The sequence below is a fragment of the Pseudophryne corroboree genome, chromosome 7 (genome assembly GCF_028390025.1).
Source record: "Pseudophryne corroboree isolate aPseCor3 chromosome 7, aPseCor3.hap2, whole genome shotgun sequence".
NCBI lineage: Eukaryota > Metazoa > Chordata > Amphibia > Anura > Myobatrachidae > Pseudophryne > Pseudophryne corroboree.
Window position 1 is genome coordinate 308,940,567 of NC_086450.1, and position 17,819 is coordinate 308,958,385.

General features: G+C 45.9%; 1 protein-coding gene across 1 annotated transcript in view; it reads left to right on the forward strand.

The window, feature by feature from the left end:
- The first annotated feature begins 1,683 nt into the window (after positions 1–1,683).
- HAPSTR1 (HUWE1 associated protein modifying stress responses) overlaps positions 1,684–17,819 on the forward strand; it is a 67,816-nt gene continuing 51,680 nt past the window's right edge. Inside the window, exons 1-3 of the mRNA XM_063934276.1 lie at positions 1,684–2,157; positions 2,832–2,912; positions 8,741–9,016. Coding sequence (XP_063790346.1) covers positions 1,962–2,157; positions 2,832–2,912; positions 8,741–9,016 — 553 coding nt within the window. The 5' untranslated portion in view covers positions 1,684–1,961. The remainder of the gene's footprint in view (positions 2,158–2,831; positions 2,913–8,740; positions 9,017–17,819) is intronic.

Here is a 17,819-nt window from a genome sequence, read left to right on the forward strand (position 1 = left end):
GCCTCCTTGTCTTGCCAGCTCATCTGTGCATGCACAGGATTTCGCTACTCACGCGATATCCCCTGCACTGTGGAGATGGGGAATTACCACCTGCAGCTATCGATGCTGACCGTTCAAACATTGCCCCCTCATATCGGAGTGCTATATGTTAGATAGCAGCGCCGATATGGACAGGGGTGCATAGTGCACTTGTCACTGATCCCACACCGCTGCTGTGATACATGGATACATGGGGGAGAAGTGGTATTAGTGCACATAACTTGTGCTGATGCTGTTTCTCTCCACTAACGACAGGTCATACATTCACCCCTCAGACCCCTGAGTTCCTGCTGAAAAATAGAACTGCTTACCACTACTCTCATATAACTTCATTCTGGTTCCTATTTGGAAGAAAATTGTTTGAACCTGTCATGTTTTAAATATTTTCAATTACACTATTAAAGAAATAATGCACTAATTTTGGCCTTTTTATATGGTTTAATTGCATGTTATACGGAGGTACTCCTTAATAGGAGAACAACTCTTCCCAGTTTACAAAGATATTGGGGGTAATTCCAAATTGATCGCAGCAGGAATTCTGTTAGCAATTGGGCAAAACCATGTGCACTGCAGGGGAGGCAGATATAACATGTACAGAGAGAGTTAGATTTGGGTGTGGTGTGTTCAATCTGCAATCTAAATTGCAGTGTAAAAATAAAGCAGCCAGTATTTACCCTGCACAGAAATAAAATAACCCACCCAAATCTAACTCTCTCTGCAAATGTTATATCTGCCCCCCTGCAGTGCACATGGTTTTGCCCAACTGCTAAAAAATTTCCTGCTGCGATCAACTTGGAATTACCCCCATTATCCACTGTGCGCTGAAATTTACCTCAAAGTAAGTGAATTTAAAGGGGTTTGCTAAACCCCGAAATGCAAAGCAATGCAGCTCAATCATGTAGTTTCAGACTACTGTATGGATTTTATTTGCATGTACCTGTCTCTCTACAGGTTAGTGTCCAGAGTCAACATAAAGAAAGTTTGATACCATATTTCGTTACACCTGTCTCAATATCTTTTGTTTTTTAATGCCCCTCAGGCTGCTATTTTAATACTGTTTAATCTCTCTAAATTATAACTGTTAATAAACACTGCTCATTTTCTTTTAGTTTTTCTTCTTGAATTTGTGATGAGGCGATATGCTACCTTTTTTAAATCATTTCACACCTTCACGTTGTATTAGGTGCTGTGCCTAGTAATCCCTATTGTCTTCTTCGAACGTGGAGACTCAGCATATCCAACCTGTCACACAAATTTCGGCTGTTTTTCAGTAGAGATTATTCTGTAACCAGAAGATTTGACACTAATGATTTTACTACTTAATATTTAGCTGGGAATTAATTACTATATAAGCTTTTCACTATAGTGTGCATTCCCAGCAATTTGCTAACAATGAATATAAAGAGCAGCACATCGCTTCACTGAGTGTATGTATCTGCTGCTGCGCCGCTGACATCCATAACAACAGGGAGACACCCCCCGCGCATGCGCAGTGCTGTCAGATTTATGTGAAGCAACCAAGCTTGAGGTTCACCACCCTATATTGACGTCGCCAATTCTGCCCTATGAAAAAATACCGTTGGAGTTCAAAGCTATGCATTAGCCAGTAGCAGTCGGCGGAGACGGTTATGGGCGGGGCTATGGTGCTAGCAAGGTTTCCTGAGCTAACACTTAGTGTCAGGTCAGCAGCGTCACAGGTTCAGTTTGTTTGGAGTCAGCACAGAAGCACCATGGGGGTGAGGTAACCGGCGGGGCTGCTGCTCGTATTGTGCCTGACACGGACTCTGTATAGGGCGTGGGGAGGCGGAAGCGCTCAGCGCCCTCGCTGGCCCCCGCCCGGGAGCACGGAGCAGCGGAGGGGGCGACGCCGAGTGCAAGGGGGGGGCGGAGGGAAATCCAGAGTGAAGGATCTCGGGGGTAGAATGGAGGACAAGAAAGAGGAGGGCGAGGCGGAGATCCAGGAACACGGACCCGAGCACTGGTTCACCAAGTGGGAGCGGCAGTGCCTGGCCGAGGCCGAACAGGAAGAGCCGGCGGAGGAGGAGGCCGAGCAGAGTCAGCAGAAACTCTGGCACCTCTTCCAGAACTCTGCCACCGCCGTGGCGCAGCTTTACAAAGGTCAGTACCGAGGGGCGAAGCGAACGGGGCGAGGCTGCGGTCTAGGAGGGCTCCTCGGAGGCTGAGGCACGGAGGTCCGCAGCCCCCACCTCGCCCAGAAACACAGACGAGGAAAACAAAATGGCGGAGGGCTATATCACCAGCGTATACACAGCGCTGTACCGGAGCGTTCCTCCCCGCGGCCTCCCTCTGACGCCCTATTGTGCTGTGTGTCACCCGCAGCATGTGTGCGCGGGGCGGTGCTCTGCGAGGTTGCGGAGACTCCGGGCGGCTGACAGCTGGGGAATCCCACTCCTGGCCGTTCCTTCCCCGCTGTCCCTCTCTCATTGCCCTCCGCCCTGCCGCAGCGTATGCCTCTGTCCGGTAACGGGGCTGTTCCCTCATACAAAATGGCGTTACACCTCTATTGTGAGTAACGCGGCCCCGTCCTCTTTCCTCCCCCTCTATGCCCGTAACCGGCCTCTTATCACAACCTTCCTTGCAGACCGACAGGCCTCGGATTCTGCCGTGTCTGCCCACCGAGGCCTGTGACTCCCGGCATCCACCCTCTTACAGGAGCCGACCTAGGGGACTGACCCGGATTATCAAAATGGCGAAGCTAAACATGGCCGCGGTGCACGGGCTATAGCTGTATGTTTGTGTTTACATGTGGCTCATTCTGGTTTCTCTTGCAGATCGCGTGTGCCAGCAGCAGGGACTGTCACTGTGGGTCCCCTTCCAGAACGCTGCAACAGCTGTCACCAATATATATAGAGGTACTGCTTCAGGGGTCGTATCGTTATATCGTGGAACTAGTCTGTAGGGGCATAGCTTCATGTAGTGTGCGTGGATAGAGATATATAGATACAGTGGATAGAGAGAATATATGTATGTGTGTGTGTGTGTGTGTGTGTGTATATGTGTAAAATATATATATATATATATATATATATATATATATATATATATATATATATTTCATTTTGACTGTGGATACATGTATGTAGATGTGTGATCTAGGGCATAGGTTCTCAAACTCGGTCCTCAGGACCCCACACAGTGCATGCTTTGCAGGTCTCCTCACAGAATTGCAAGTGAAATAATTAGCTCCACCTGTGGACCTTTTACAATGTGTCAGTGAGTAATTAATACACCTGTGCACCTGCTGGGTTACCTGCAAAACATGCACTGTGTGGGGTCCTGAGGACCGAGTTTGAGAACCTCTGATCTAGGGTAATGGCTTCATGTTATGTTGCAGCTGTTCTGTAGGTGCTTGGTCTGTATTTTTGTATGGGGAGATGTTCATTCTAGTGCAGTGACTTGACCTTTAATGTAGGCTTTACCCGAACATTGTTCATACAAAGGGGTTAATCCAATTCCATGGGAAAAATCTTTGCCCCCTGCAACAGACGCTTTACGGCAGCCTGAACTTGCGCAGAACTACTTTTGTGCAAGTTCGGACAGTGCAGGACACGATGCATTACCATGGTGTTTCAGTGCTGCACCCTTCACACCTAATTGGACTGACCCTTAAGTGTCAGTGCGGGAGGGTTTATGATAGTACCGTGTGCATATATAAATGCATGTAGTGATTTGCTAACCGCAGTAAGTTCAGTATTTTAATAGTTTAGTTTTATCTTGTGGGAACATGAAAATGACTAGCATATTAGAGGGTAGCTACCTGTTTGCAATCATGAGACTATGGGGGGAATTCAAATGTTTGAAAAGTCAGTTTGGTGTCTGTTTTTTTTTCCTATCTAATAAGAAAAAAAGACACCCAACCGACTTTTCACATTTGAATTCCCCACTATGATTGCATATTCCCGGTTAGTGTAACATTGTTTAAATATATAGTTAGAATTTTGTTACTTTTTGGTTTTATAGTTGTACATGCAGCAGAAAAAAAACTCTCTGGCTGGTGTGCATATACATTAGTAAATTCTCTCACTGAAGGATTGGAATGGCAGGTGTTTGTTCCAGACACCTGCTGTTCAGGGAGTAGCTAAATTACCCCCATATCCCTAGTGCACCTCTGATGTCTAATTGCGCTACAGCAGTTAGCTCAAGAGTGCTGAAAATCTAGTGGTTATTACATACAAAGGCTTGGAACGGTTGTGAGAACTAATTGGTGCTCTTGACATAAGACAAGTGCTGAAGTGTTGGATGAATTTAATAAAAGGAAAGTGCCCATATGCATTCTGAAAAACGTTTAACAATGCTGGTTCAGAAACAAAACATGGACTTTTTCTTCACTTGTCATGTTCACAATTTACACTTGGACAGATATGTCGGGGAAAGACCTTTGTGAAGGCTGCAGTCAAATTTTTTTTTTTTTGTGTGTGACAGTTCTCAATTGTGAAATTTGTATTTATTTTTTTGTATGCCCCCCCCCCCCCCCCCCCCCCCCCAAATTCTACAGAAGCATGTCACGCTCACTTACGGAGTAGGATCAGTTGTGGCTATATACCATACTTCTGGACTGTATACAAAAATTCCATGAGTATGGGGTGAGTTGTGGCAATATATGGATACAAAAAAAGGGGCAGACTAGATGGGCCAAGTGGTTCTTATCTGCTGTCGAATTCTGTTTCTATGATCTTCTCTGGAAAAGAGAAGGATGTGAACTTTTTTTTGCATACCTTTTATACATAGAGAGAAGTCTGACTGATCTCTCTAACAATGTTGTTTCTGGTGCTATCTGTACCTAATTGTTAGTGTCATGGTTTACCCCTTTAATGTCATTTGTGGGCCTCTCCACATAGGGAATTCCTGATGACATTACTAGGATAACTGGCATTCTAATGCCTCTGACTGCACAGCTAGCCTTCAGTTATATGCCGTACGTTTATAGTACCACTGGTTAAGGAACTGCCTTACTGCAGAATTAATCTTCCAGTGTGCACGCACTATTAGATCGACGGCTAGGTTTATGTTGCAATAGTGTGTTCAGCTTGAGACTGTTTCTTCTCCAAAGTTCACAAATCCCAACGTTATTTTCAATTAGACATTTTAGTCCTGGACAGTAATGATTCGGAGGACAAAACTGCTGCCAGTTTCTATGCTGACATGTAATGTTTTCAAATGGTTTAGGTTTCAAATTACAGGGAAATAACTTCTGGGGAAATTTTGGATCAAAACATATAAAAAGGTGTTTATGTAGTATAACCAAGGGGTGGTCTTCAGTATGCTGAATGTCAGGATCCCGGCGCACAGTATACCGGTGTCGGGATCCTGACACCCGGCATACCGACAGCTATTCTCCCTCGTGGGGGTCCACGACCCCCCTGGAGGGAGAATAAAGAGCCACCGTGCCCGCAGCGTGGCGAGCGCAGCGAGCCCGCAAGGGGCTCCTTTGTGCTCGCCACACTGTCGGTATGCCGGTAGTCGGGTTCCCGGCGCCGGTATGCTGGTCGCCGGGAGCCCGGCCACCGGCATACCATACTACACCCTAAGCAAGTATTCGTCTGTTAAACTTTTTAATTTAAATTACTCTTTTTAAGGTGAAGTCTTATGTAGTTTTAGTGTATTAAGTAGTCATTTTCCTTTTTAGTGTTAATTGTTCTATTAAGTTCTCCTACATGTGGAGCTGCAGCTGTCATCATTCAGTTTTGTATTTGCTGCTAATGGCTTTCTTGCTAGCAGACTGTGTCGTCTAAAGACCTGACTGATATGTAAGGGTATTGTGCAGACTAGAGCAACTCACAATGTTTTCCAAATTCTGAGATGCTCTTTAACACTTTACATGACAAACTTTTATATTTAAATGCGTAATGCAAGCTGATTTCTTCTGTGATCATTGTGTGCACCTTTTGTGTACATTCTTACAGAAGTCATTGGAGGTTTATTAATGGTGTGTACTGTAGGTACTGCTATGGGAAATGTTAGTAATTTCAATGAATGAGATTGTGCTGTTTTTTTTTTTTTTTTTTTTTTTATTGGACACCCACCTTTGTTGTCGTGGCTATCTTTGCAACAAGTACATTTTTTCCATTTGTTCACAATGCAAGCAGTTGCCACATATAGGGGCAGATGGATTAAGCCTCGAAGTGATAAAGCAGTGATAAGTGCAAGGTGATAACGTATCAGCCAATCAGCTCCAATATGTAAATTGAAATTTAGGAACTGATTGGCTGGTGCGTTAATACCTTCCACTTAGCACTGTTTTATCACTTCTCCAGGCTTAATACATCTGCCCCATAGTGCTATAAACAGACATATGCATCTTGAACTACCACTTGACAGATTTTTTTTTTTTTTAACAGTAATGCCTGTTTAATTCTAATTTAGTCACTTATTCATGTATCAAATGTGTTTATAGTTTTGCAAGTGCCTTTCGGCATTCCAGCTTCTGTGTCTTTTGGGCCAACCACCAAACTTCACTGAAAAGATTTGGGATGTATAAATATTCATTCTAATCTTTCCCCACCCAGACACAGGTTGTGTGCCAATTAACTTGGGAGTAGACTGCGTTCTGCTGAAGATGTTTTGTCTTAATAGGTTGAACAAGATTCTGGTTTTGTCTTTATATAATAAATATATACTCATTTAATATGAACTTATGACATACAGGTTTCTGGTGCAGTAAGTTCTACAGTATGTTGCTGCATTGTTTGACAGCATGATGTGGACATTTTAGTAATGCTTTATGCATCTTGCCTATGCCAAATGTTTTTCTTAGTGGTTGCGACTCTCTTTTTACATAGCAGAGTGAGTCATGTTACAGAAATTGAAAGTCATGGGACAAGCATATCCAGGCACTGAGCCACTAAATTGACTAGGATTATAAAATACAGAACAGGCAGGTTTAGCTAAAAATTGAACCTCCATTACAATTGTACCAGTTCATGTGATAACGAAAACCACTTTACAGACAAACCATCTCTGTATTGAGATATTTTGAATCTGAATTAATGTGATTTTGGTGTTTTTATTTAACACTCCATTTAATTCCTGAATATTTCTTCAGGGCATTATAATTGACCTCTCTAAATAACCGAACTTGTTCTGGAAGCTTTGCAACCTCAAAGGGTGGAATTCAATTGATTATCATATCTGGAGGAGGGGGGGGGGGGGGTGATTGCACCAAACCCAACCAAAGTGCTGGGTACATTCGTGAAAAGTGCAGCTTGAGTGCCCAAATGGGTCACTTTTTTTGCACATTTTAGCTTGCCAAACCCAGAGGGTGGCAAGTTGAAATGCAGATGCCGGCAGCCATCGTGTCTGAACAGAGCTGAAATTGAATGGCTACATTTGCCCAACATCTTAGCTGCCAGCATCTCAAGAATTGAATCTCACCCAAAGACTAAATAAGAGAGCATGCTAATGTACAATATTGCATCATCACATTGAGGGCCTGAGATGGGAGTAAAACAAAATGGCAAGTAACTGTGTACCTTTTGGAAATATGTTGTGCTACGGTTGGGGCAGACTTATAATGTGCAAGGAGTTTTGGTTTGAGAGGCATGTGTCCAGTCTGAATTGTAGTGTAACTATTAAGCTGTCTTGAATTTGTAGGCTACATGCAAAAGCAGCTAATATTTACCCTGCATGCAAACATGTATTTGAGCCACTTATTTCAAAATGGCTTGTCCAGGTGCACTCAGAATCAGACCTTGAGTAAGTTGAGGAACAACCTGAAACTGAAAATAAGCATTACTAATAAGCATAGGCCAGCTGGTTCCCTGTCTGATGGATTTCAGGAAGTTCAGGGGTGGGTTGGTTCCTGACATCAGCAAGAGGGACAGACAGGGAAAAACTTCTCCTTAATGTAAATGCACTAAGATTGGGTAGTCTTCATTTGCTGACACATTTTGCTTGGGTAGACAGTCTGACTCTTGTAGAATAGAAGCAAAATATAAGTATGGAACATTGTCTGATCATGTGGACTCCATGTTTATGCATTTAAATGTTTAATTGATATTCAGGGAGGAATTCAATTTGGTGCAAGCAGCTCGAGGGGGGGGGGGGGGGTGTAACGGTTGCAATTGTGATGGCATGTAACTGCTGGAAGAGGCACTTGTACTCCCCCCTTCGCTGACCCTTCTAAGGCTAGACTTGTGCACTTTTGCTTGCAGCTCTGAGGCTGCAAACAAAAATCTGCAGCTCCGGTGGTACTGTAAGAGCGGCGTACAGTTGCTCTCCCCAGGTGCAAGTTGGATGCACCTACTTGGATTTCCCCTGTAAGGGTAAGTTCAGTTAGCCACAACTTCAGCTGCACACATTTTTCAATAGTTAAAACATTGCTTATGTTTGCTCACACCTCTATGGGATGAGCACAGAAATTAAGTGATGTTTTACTAACTTAAGGCCCAAATGTATTAAGATTTCAAAAGTGATAAAGAAAGTGGAGACTGAAAGCAAATCTGCTTCCTAACTGCATGTTACAGGCTGTTTTGAGAAAAAAAAAGAAAAAAAAGCCAGAGCTGGTCATTATCACTCGTTTGCAGTCTCCACTTTATCACTTTTTAAAGCTTAATACATTTGGCCCTCTGTCTGAAGTGTCATTGTGTTATTGAAAATTAAGGGATCATTGAATTTACCCCATAAAACACATACAGATATTCATGGAAATTTATGGTAACTTGCTCTACCTTTTACATTGCAGAAAGTGTGGATGCCCATCAGCGGAGCTTTGATCTAGGACTACAGATTGGTTATCAGCGACGCAATAAGGATGTTTTGGCCTGGGTAAAAAAGCGTCGGAGAACTATTCGCAGAGAGGATTTGATCAGCTTTCTATGTGGCAAAATTCCCCCTCCAAGAAACTCACGTGCACCCCCAAGACTAACTGTTGTATCCCCCAACCGAGCTTCTCCATCAGAAACTGGCTCATCTGTAGAGACTGATTTGCAGCCCTTCCGAGAAGCGATTGCTCTGCATGGTAACACTCAACTTTAAGTTAATATCCATCTACTAACTCCATCATTGATACATTCCCTTTTCTCTAACGTCCTAGTGGATGCTGGGGACTCCGAAAGGACCATGGGGAATAGCGGCTCCGCAGGAGACTGGGCACAAAGTAAAAGCTTTAGGACTAGCTGGTGTGCACTGGCTCCTCCCCCTATGACCCTCCTCCAAGCCTCAGTTAAGATTTTGTGCCCGAACGAGAAGGGTGCAATCTAGGTGGCTCTCCTGAGCTGCTTAGAGTAAAAGTTTAAATAGGTTTTTTTTATTTTCAGTGAGACCTGCTGGCAATAGGCTCACTGCATCGAGGGACTAAGGGGAGAAGAAGCGAACTCACCTGCGTGCAGAGTGGATTGGGCTTCTTAGGCTACTGGACATTAGCTCCAGAGGGACGATCACAGGCCCAGCCATGGATGGGTCCCGGAGCCGCGCCGCCGGCCCCCTTACAGAGCCAGAAGAGTGAAGAGGTCCGGAAAATCGGCGGCAGAAGACGTCCTGTCTTCAATAAGGTAGCGCACAGCACCGCAGCTGTGCGCCATTGCTCTCAGCACACTTCACACTCCGGTCACTGAGGGTGCAGGGTGCTGGGGGGGGGGGGGCGCCCTGGGATGCAATGAAAATACCTTAAATGGCTAAAAATACATCACATATAGCTCCTGGGCTATATGGATGTATTTAACCCCTGCCAGTTTTCCACAAAAAAGTGGGAGAAAGGCTCCGCCCCTTTTTCGGCGGCCTATCTCAGCACACAAGCGCCATTTTTTCCTCACAGCTCCGTTGGAGGAAGGCTCCCTGACTCTCCCCTGCAGTCCTGCACAACAGAAACAGGGTAAAACAAGAGAGGGGGGGCACTAAATTGGCATATTAATATATCCAGCAGCTATATTAGGGAAAAACACTTATATAAGGTTATCCCTGTGTGTATGTATATATGTATATATGTATATATATATATATATATATATATATATATATATATATATATATATATATATATATATATATATATATAGTTCGTTCTCATCTAAAAAATTATTGGCATTATACCCTTTCCCGCCAGAGGTTAGGGTACGTTGGGAAACACCCCCTAGCGTAGATAAGGCGCTCACACGCTTATCAAAACAAGTGGCGTTACCGTCCCCTGATACGGCCGCCCTCAAGGAACCAGCTGATAGGAAGCTGGAAAATATCCTTAAAAGTATATACACACATACTGGTATTATACTGCGACCAGCAATCGCCTCAGCCTGGATGTGCAGTGCAGTGCTGGGGTGGCTTGGTCGGATTCCCTGACTGAAAATATTGATACCCTGGACAGGGACAATATATTATTGACTATAGAGCATTTAAAGGATGCATTTCTATATATGCGAGATGCACAGAGGGATATTTGCACTCTGGCATCAAGAGTAAGTGCGATGTCCATTTCTGCCAGAAGAGGATTATGGACGCGACAGTGGTCAGGGGATGCGGATTCCAAACGGCATATGGAAGTATTGCCGTATAAAGGGGAGGAGTTATTTGGGGTCGGTCTATCGGACCTGGTGGCCACGGCAACGGCTGGAAAATCCACCTTTTTACCCCAAGTCACCTCGCAGCAGAAAAAGATACCGTCTTTTCAGGCTCAGTCCTTTCGTCCCCATAAGGGCAAGCGGGAAAAAGGCCACTCATATCTGCCCCGGGGCAGAGGAAGGGGAAAAAGACTGCAGCAAACAGCCTCTTCCCACGAACAGAAGCCCTCCCCCGCTTCTGCCAAGTCCTCAGCATGACGCTGGGGCCTTACAAGCGAACTCAGGCACGGTGGTGGCCCGTCTCAAGAATTTCAGCGCGCAGTGGGCACACTCGCAAGTGGACCCCTGGATCCTGCAGGTAGTATCTCAGGGGTACAAATTGGAATTCGAGACGTCTCCCCCTCGCCGGTTCCTGAAGTCTGCTTTACCAACGTCTCCCCCCGACAGGGAGGCGGTATTGGAAGCCATTCACAAGCTGTATTCCCAGCAGGTGATAATCAAGGTACCCCTCCTACAACAGGGAAAGGGGTATTATTCCACGCTGTTTGTGGTACCGAAGCCGGACGGCTCGGTGAGACCCATTTTAAATCTGAAATCCTTGAACACTTACATAAAAAGGTTCAAGTTCAAGATGGAGTCACTCAGAGCAGTGATAGCGAACCTGGAAGAAGGGGACTATATGGTGTCTCTGGACATCAAGGATGCTTACCTCCATGTCCCAATTTGCCCTTCTCACCAAGGGTACCTAAGGTTTGTGGTACAGAACTGTCACTATCAGTTTTAGACGCTGCCGTTTGGATTGTCCACGGCACCCCGGGTCTTTACCAAGGTAATGGCCGAAATGATGATTCTTCTTCGAAGAAAAGGCGTCTTAATTATCCCTTACTTGGACGATCTCCTGATAAGGGCAAGGTCCAGAGAACAGTTAGAGGTCGGAGTAGCACTATCTCAAGTAGTACTACGACAGCACGGATGGATTCTAAATATTCCAAAATCGCAGCTGATTCCGACGACACGTCTGCTGTTCCTAGGGATGATTCTGGACACAGTACAGAAAAAGGTGTTTCTCCCGGAGGAGAAAGCCAAGGAGTTATCCGACCTAGTCAGAAACCTCCTAAGACCAGGCCAAGTGTCAGTACATCAATGCACAAGGGTCCTGGGAAAGATGGTGGCTTCTTACGAAGCAAATCCATTCGGCAGATTCCACGCAAGAACTTTTCAGTGGGATCTGCTGGACAAATGGTCCGGATCGCATCTTCAAATGCATCAGCGGATAACCCTGTCTCCAAGGACAAGGGTGTCTCTCCTGTGGTGGTTACAGAGTGCTCATCTCCTAGAGGGCCGCAGATTCGGTATTCAGGATTGGGTCCTGGTGACCACGGATGCCAGCTTGAGAGGCTGGGGAGCAGTCACACAGGGAAGAAATTTCCAGGGCTTGTGGTCAAGCATGGAAACGTCACTTCACATAAATATCCTGGAACTAAGGGCCATTTACAATGCCCTAAGTCAGGCAAGACCTCTGCTTCAGGGTCAGCCGGTGTTGGTCCAGTCGGACAACATCACGGCAGTCGCCCACGTAAACAGACAGGGCGGCACAAGAAGCAGGAGGGCAATGATGGAAGTGGCAAGGATTCTTCGCTGGGCGGAGAATCATGTGATAGCACTGTCAGCAGTGTTCATTCCGGGAGTGGACAACTGGGAAGCAGACGTCCTCAGCAGACACGATCTTCACCCGGGGGAGTGGGGACTTCACCCAGAAGTCTTCCACATGATTGTGAACCGTTGGGAAAAACCAAAGGTGGACATGATGGCGTCCCGCCTCAACAAAAAACTGGACAGATATTGCGCCAGGTCAAGGGACCCTCGGGCAATAGCTGTGGACGCTCTGGTAACACCGTGGGTGTACCAGTCAGTGTATGTGTTCCCTCCTCTTCCTCTCATACCAAAAGTACTGAGAATCATAAGGAGAGGAGTAAAGACTATACTCGTGGCTCCGGATTGGCCAAGAAGGACTTGGTACCCGGAAATTCAAGAGATGCTCACGGAAGACCCGTGGCCTCTACCTCTAAGAAAGGACCTGCTCCAGCAGGGACCATGTCTGTTCCAAGACTTACCGCGGCTGCGTTTGACGGCATGGCGGTTGAACGCCGGATCCTGAAGGAAAAAGGCATTCCGGATGAAGTCATCCCTACCCTGATCAAAGCCAGGAAGGATGTAACCATACAACATTATCACCGTATTTGGCGTAAATATGTTGCGTGGTGCGAGGCCAGGAAGGCCCCTACAGAGGAATTTCAACTGGGTCGTTTCCTGCAAACAGGACTGTCTATGGGCCTCAAATTAGGGTCCATTAAGGTTCAAATTTCGGCCCTGTCAATATTCTTCCAAAAAGAACTGGCTTCTGTTCCTGAAGTTCAGACGTTCGTCAAGGGAGTACTGCATATACAGCCTCCTTTTGTGCCTCCAGTGGCACCTTGGGATCTCAATGTAGTTTTGGGATTCCTAAAATCACATTGGTTTGAACCACTCACCACTGTGGACTTAAAATATCTCACATGGAAAGTGGTAATGCTGTTAGCCCTGGCTTCAGCCAGGCGTGTCTCAGAATTGGCGGCTTTATCCTATAAAAGCCCTTACCTAATTTTTCATACGGACAGGGCAGAATTGAGGACTTGTCCTCAATTTCTTCCTAAGGTGGTTTCAGCATTTCACTTAAACCAGCCTATTGTGGTGCCTGCGGCTACTAGGGACTTGGAGGATTCCAAGTTGCTGGACGTAGTCAGGGCCCTGAAAATATGTTTCCAGGACGGCTGGAGTCAGAAAATCTGATTCGCTGTTTATCCTGTATGCACCCAGCAAGCTGGGTGCGCCTGCTTCTAAGCAGACGATTGCTCGTTGGATTTGTTGTACAATTCAGCTTGCACATTCTGTGGCAGGCCTGCCACAGCCAAAATCTGTAAAAGCCCATTCCACACGGAAAGTGGGCTCATCTTGGGCGGCTGCCCGAGGGGTCTCGGCTTTACAACTTTGCCGAGCAGCTACTTGGTCAGGGGCAAACACGTTTGCTAAATTCTACAAATTTGATACCCTGGCTGAGGAGGACCTGGAGTTCTCTCATTCGGTGCTGCAGAGTCATCCGCACTCTCCCGCCTGTTTGGGAGCTTTGGTATAATCCCCATGGTCCTTTCGGAGTCCCCAGCATCCACTAGGACGTTAGAAAAAATAAGAATTTACTTACCGATAATTCTATTTCTCATAGTCCGTAGTGGATGCTGGGCGCCCATCCCAAGTGCGGATTGTCTGCATTACTTGTACATAGTTATTGTTACAAAAATCGGGTTATTGTTGTTGTGAGCCATCTTTTCAGAGGCTCCTTCTGTTATCATGCTGTTAACTGGGTTCAGATCACAAGTTGTACGGTGTGATTGGTGTGGCTGGTATGAGTCTTACCCGGGATTCAAAATCCTTCCTTATTGTGTACGCTCGTCCGGGCACAGTATCCTAACTGAGGCTTGGAGGAGGGTCATAGGGGGAGGAGCCAGTGCACACCAGCTAGTCCTAAAGCTTTTACTTTGTGCCCAGTCTCCTGCGGAGCCGCTATTCCCCATGGTCCTTTCGGAGTCCCCAGCATCCACTACGGACTATGAGAAATAGAATTATCGGTAAGTAAATTCTTATTTTAAACACTTGCTTTTTAAATATTGATACATTTATGGGCTCTTTTGTAACAAATATTTGGTTTGTTTACTTTTTTAATTTTCCTTCTATCATTTTAGTGTAGTGTTTGGGGAAAATATATTCAGATTTGCTCACATGTCCAATATTTTGAGTACTTTGCTGTTTTTCAGCAGACAAGTGACATTGGGAGAAATTCAGTCATTTCTCACACGCCCGTAAGTGATGGGCACCCGACAGATGACGATTATTTTTTTTTATTTTTTTTTGCTGATGGATAGGGAACACACTAAGTATTGCACATGTCACGTCTAAATGCTAGATCTGTCTAAACTATTGGGTGTGCTGCTGAAACTGAAGTTCTGGAGCTCCAAAGCCCAATTTTTTTGCACATTTGTTTGCCACCTCCAGGAGGGTGTGACCATCGATGTTGGATGCCTGCAACACTCCTGCCCGATTGGCAAAACAATTGAATAGGTCCATCGGGCACTCAATAATTATTGTATTCCTGCCATGGTGTCCTGGTTACTGTAGCTTTAGGGGGCTAAGTGCACTAAAGCTGTGCACAGAGCTGCTGCACAGTGGCAGTCAAGCTACTATGGGTGGAACTGGAAGGATGTCCCTTGGGAGACTGGATATCCTAGTGTATGTCTATTGCCTATTTCCTATGAATAGTTTCAGCATCACTTTGCAATAAAACTGAGATTGCAGAACTGACTTGCTGAAATAGTTTGGTTAATGACTTATATACCACCCCCTCTTACCCAGCACTCCAAAAATACCTGCACTGTGCATGTATTGGGGTAGACTTTAACATACCTCGCAACTGTCCAGATTTCAGTGGGACAATCCCACTACTTGGACACTGACCCGCTATCCTTCCCGCGGGGATCGCAGTATCCCGCGGGGGGGGGGGGGGGCAGTTAGGAGAGGTAGTGGTCACCACTGCTCTGCTTTGCAAAGCAGCACAGCATCTTTTAGCACAAGGAGAGGAGCTGGAGACTGTCCAGCAGCTCAAGGAGCACTGGGCATGCCCCCAAGTTGTAGGCCATGCCCCTTGCCGTGAGACCCCCGCCCCTCTACCTGAAGCTCCATTTTCTTTTCAGCCGTGCCTCCGACACTGCATGTCCTGATTCCAAAGGGACAGAAGTTGGAAAGTTTGCTTTAAACACTGAACCAGCAAAAATTTTCTTGCACTAAACGACTATATAAATGTCCTATTGTAGCAAACTCATGGTAAGATGTTATTTTTGGGGCTGTGGTTGTATTGAGGCAGACTTGCATGTTTAAATGCAGCAGTGGTCTATTTTTTTTTTTTTCTTTCTTAGAAACTTGGCAGTACATACTACAACATACTTATTATTGTCGGTATTTGCCTTTTGTAGGCTTTCGATTGGTACTACTCTTGCCATACGTGAATATTGATAAGGTGTGTGCTGTGAGTTTGGTCTCGGAATCTGATTTTCTGTCCTTATCCTGTTCCAGAACAATGGCACACTGACGAGTCCTGTTTTTTCGCATACATTAATCCATATTTACACGGGGGAATTCGATTGTTATCTCCCCTCGATCTCCCATTGTAAGTGATGGGAGATCGCAAGGGCAATATTCAATTAATGTTCCCTATTGCTCCCATTAGTGCCAACCAAGCTGATGGGCGCTATCAGTAAAAGTGCCGTTTGGCGGGCAAACAGGTTACTCGTGTATTATTATTTCTCATATGTCCTAGGGGATGCTAGGATCCACTTCAGTACCATGGGGTATAGACGGTTCCACAGGAGCCATGGGCACTAAGACTTTTCAAGGGTGTGAACTGGCTCCTCCCTCTATGCCCCTCCTCCAGACCTCAGTTTTAGAAATGTGCCCAGGCAGACTGGATGCACTCCAGGGGAGCTCTGAGTTTCTCTGAAAAGACTTATGTTAGGTTTTTTATTTTCAGGGAGAACTGCTGGCAACAGTCTTCCTGCTTCGTGAGACTGAGGGGGCAGAAGTAGGAACCAACTTCCTAAAGAGTTTCATGGCTCTGCTTCTGGCTGACGGGACACCATTAGCTCCTGAAGGGAACTGAACGCTAGCCGTGCCTAGATGCTCACTCCCACAGCACGCCGTCACCCCCCTCACAGAGCCAGAAGTCAGAAGACAGGTGAGTGTAAGAAGATAGATCTTCAATCAAGTAAAGTGACGGCTGAGGTACTGCGTGGCTGGCGGGAGCGCAGCGCGCCATGTTGCCCACACATACACAGGCACTGTGGGGGAGGGGGGGGGTTCCATGAAACCTATGGATACTGGCATAAATAAGGGGCATGAGTTGCTGAGGCACAGTCCTACCCCCGCCAGTGTTAAAAATTACCTCATAAAAGCTGAGGAGAAACACACCATTGAAGAGTGCAGCTTCCTCCTCAGTCAGCCAGCTCACTGCTCAGCGCCATTTTCTCTCTCTCTCTCCTTAGGCTGCAGAGACAACACTGGTCCTCCTCCACTGAACAAGTATCAGGGTGCAAAATTAGGGGGGCCACTGAATTTGGTGCTATATAATTGTGTGATTAACATTATAAAGCGCTGCATGTCAGTGGGCATTTTGTGTTCAGACATTGTGTTACTGGCGCTGGGTTGTGAACTGGCAAATCCTATCTGTGTCCCTCTGACAGATTTTACTGTGGGTCTTTCCCCTATAAGTCCCGGAGTGTCTGGTGTGGCTGTGCACGTGTGTGACATGTCTGTGGCAGGGAACTCTGTGGAGACATGTTAGGGACACAGAGGTGTAATAGGACACCAAGAGCCTGACTGGGTGAAAGGTTACATGATAGTGTGAATCATATCAGTAAGAGGTTGGACTGAATCTCATACAGAAAATGAAAATAATCTGTTGAAGATGTGATTTTTAATAGTTCTGCCTTTCATCCACATGGACCTTTCTGGGTCACATACAAATTTGCACAAGTAGTACAAACTGATACTGACACGGACTCTGATTCCTGTGTCGACACTAGTGATTCCAGGGGAATATGTCCTAAGTTAGCAAAAAAGCATTCAAAACATGTTTTAGGTATAAAGGAAGTGTTAGAAGTTACGAAACCCCCTCTTTTACCACAAGGAGAGGGTTTACTTTAGTAACGAAGTAATGTAATTTCTCTGACGTCCTAGTGGATGCTGGGTACTCCGTAAGGACCATGGGGAATAGACGGGCTCCGCAGGAGACTGGGCACTTCATTAAAGAAAAGATTAGGTACTACATCTGGTGTGCACTGGCTCCTCCCTCTATGCCCCTCCTCCAGACCTCAGTTAGAATCTGTGCCCGGCCTGAGCTGGATGCACTTAGTGGGCTCTCCTGAGTTCACTAAAAAGAAAAGTATTTGTTAGGTTTTTTTATTTTCAGTGAGATCTGCTGGCAACAGACTCACTGCTACGTGGGACTTAGGGGAGAGAAGCAAACCTACCTGCTTGCAGCTAGCTTGTGCTTCTAGGCTACTGGACACCATTAGCTCCAGAGGGATCGAACAAAGGGCCCTACCTCGATCGTCCGTTCCCGGAGCCGCGCCGCCGTCCCCCTTGCAGAGCCTGAAGACGGAGGAAATCGGCGGCTGAAGACTTCGG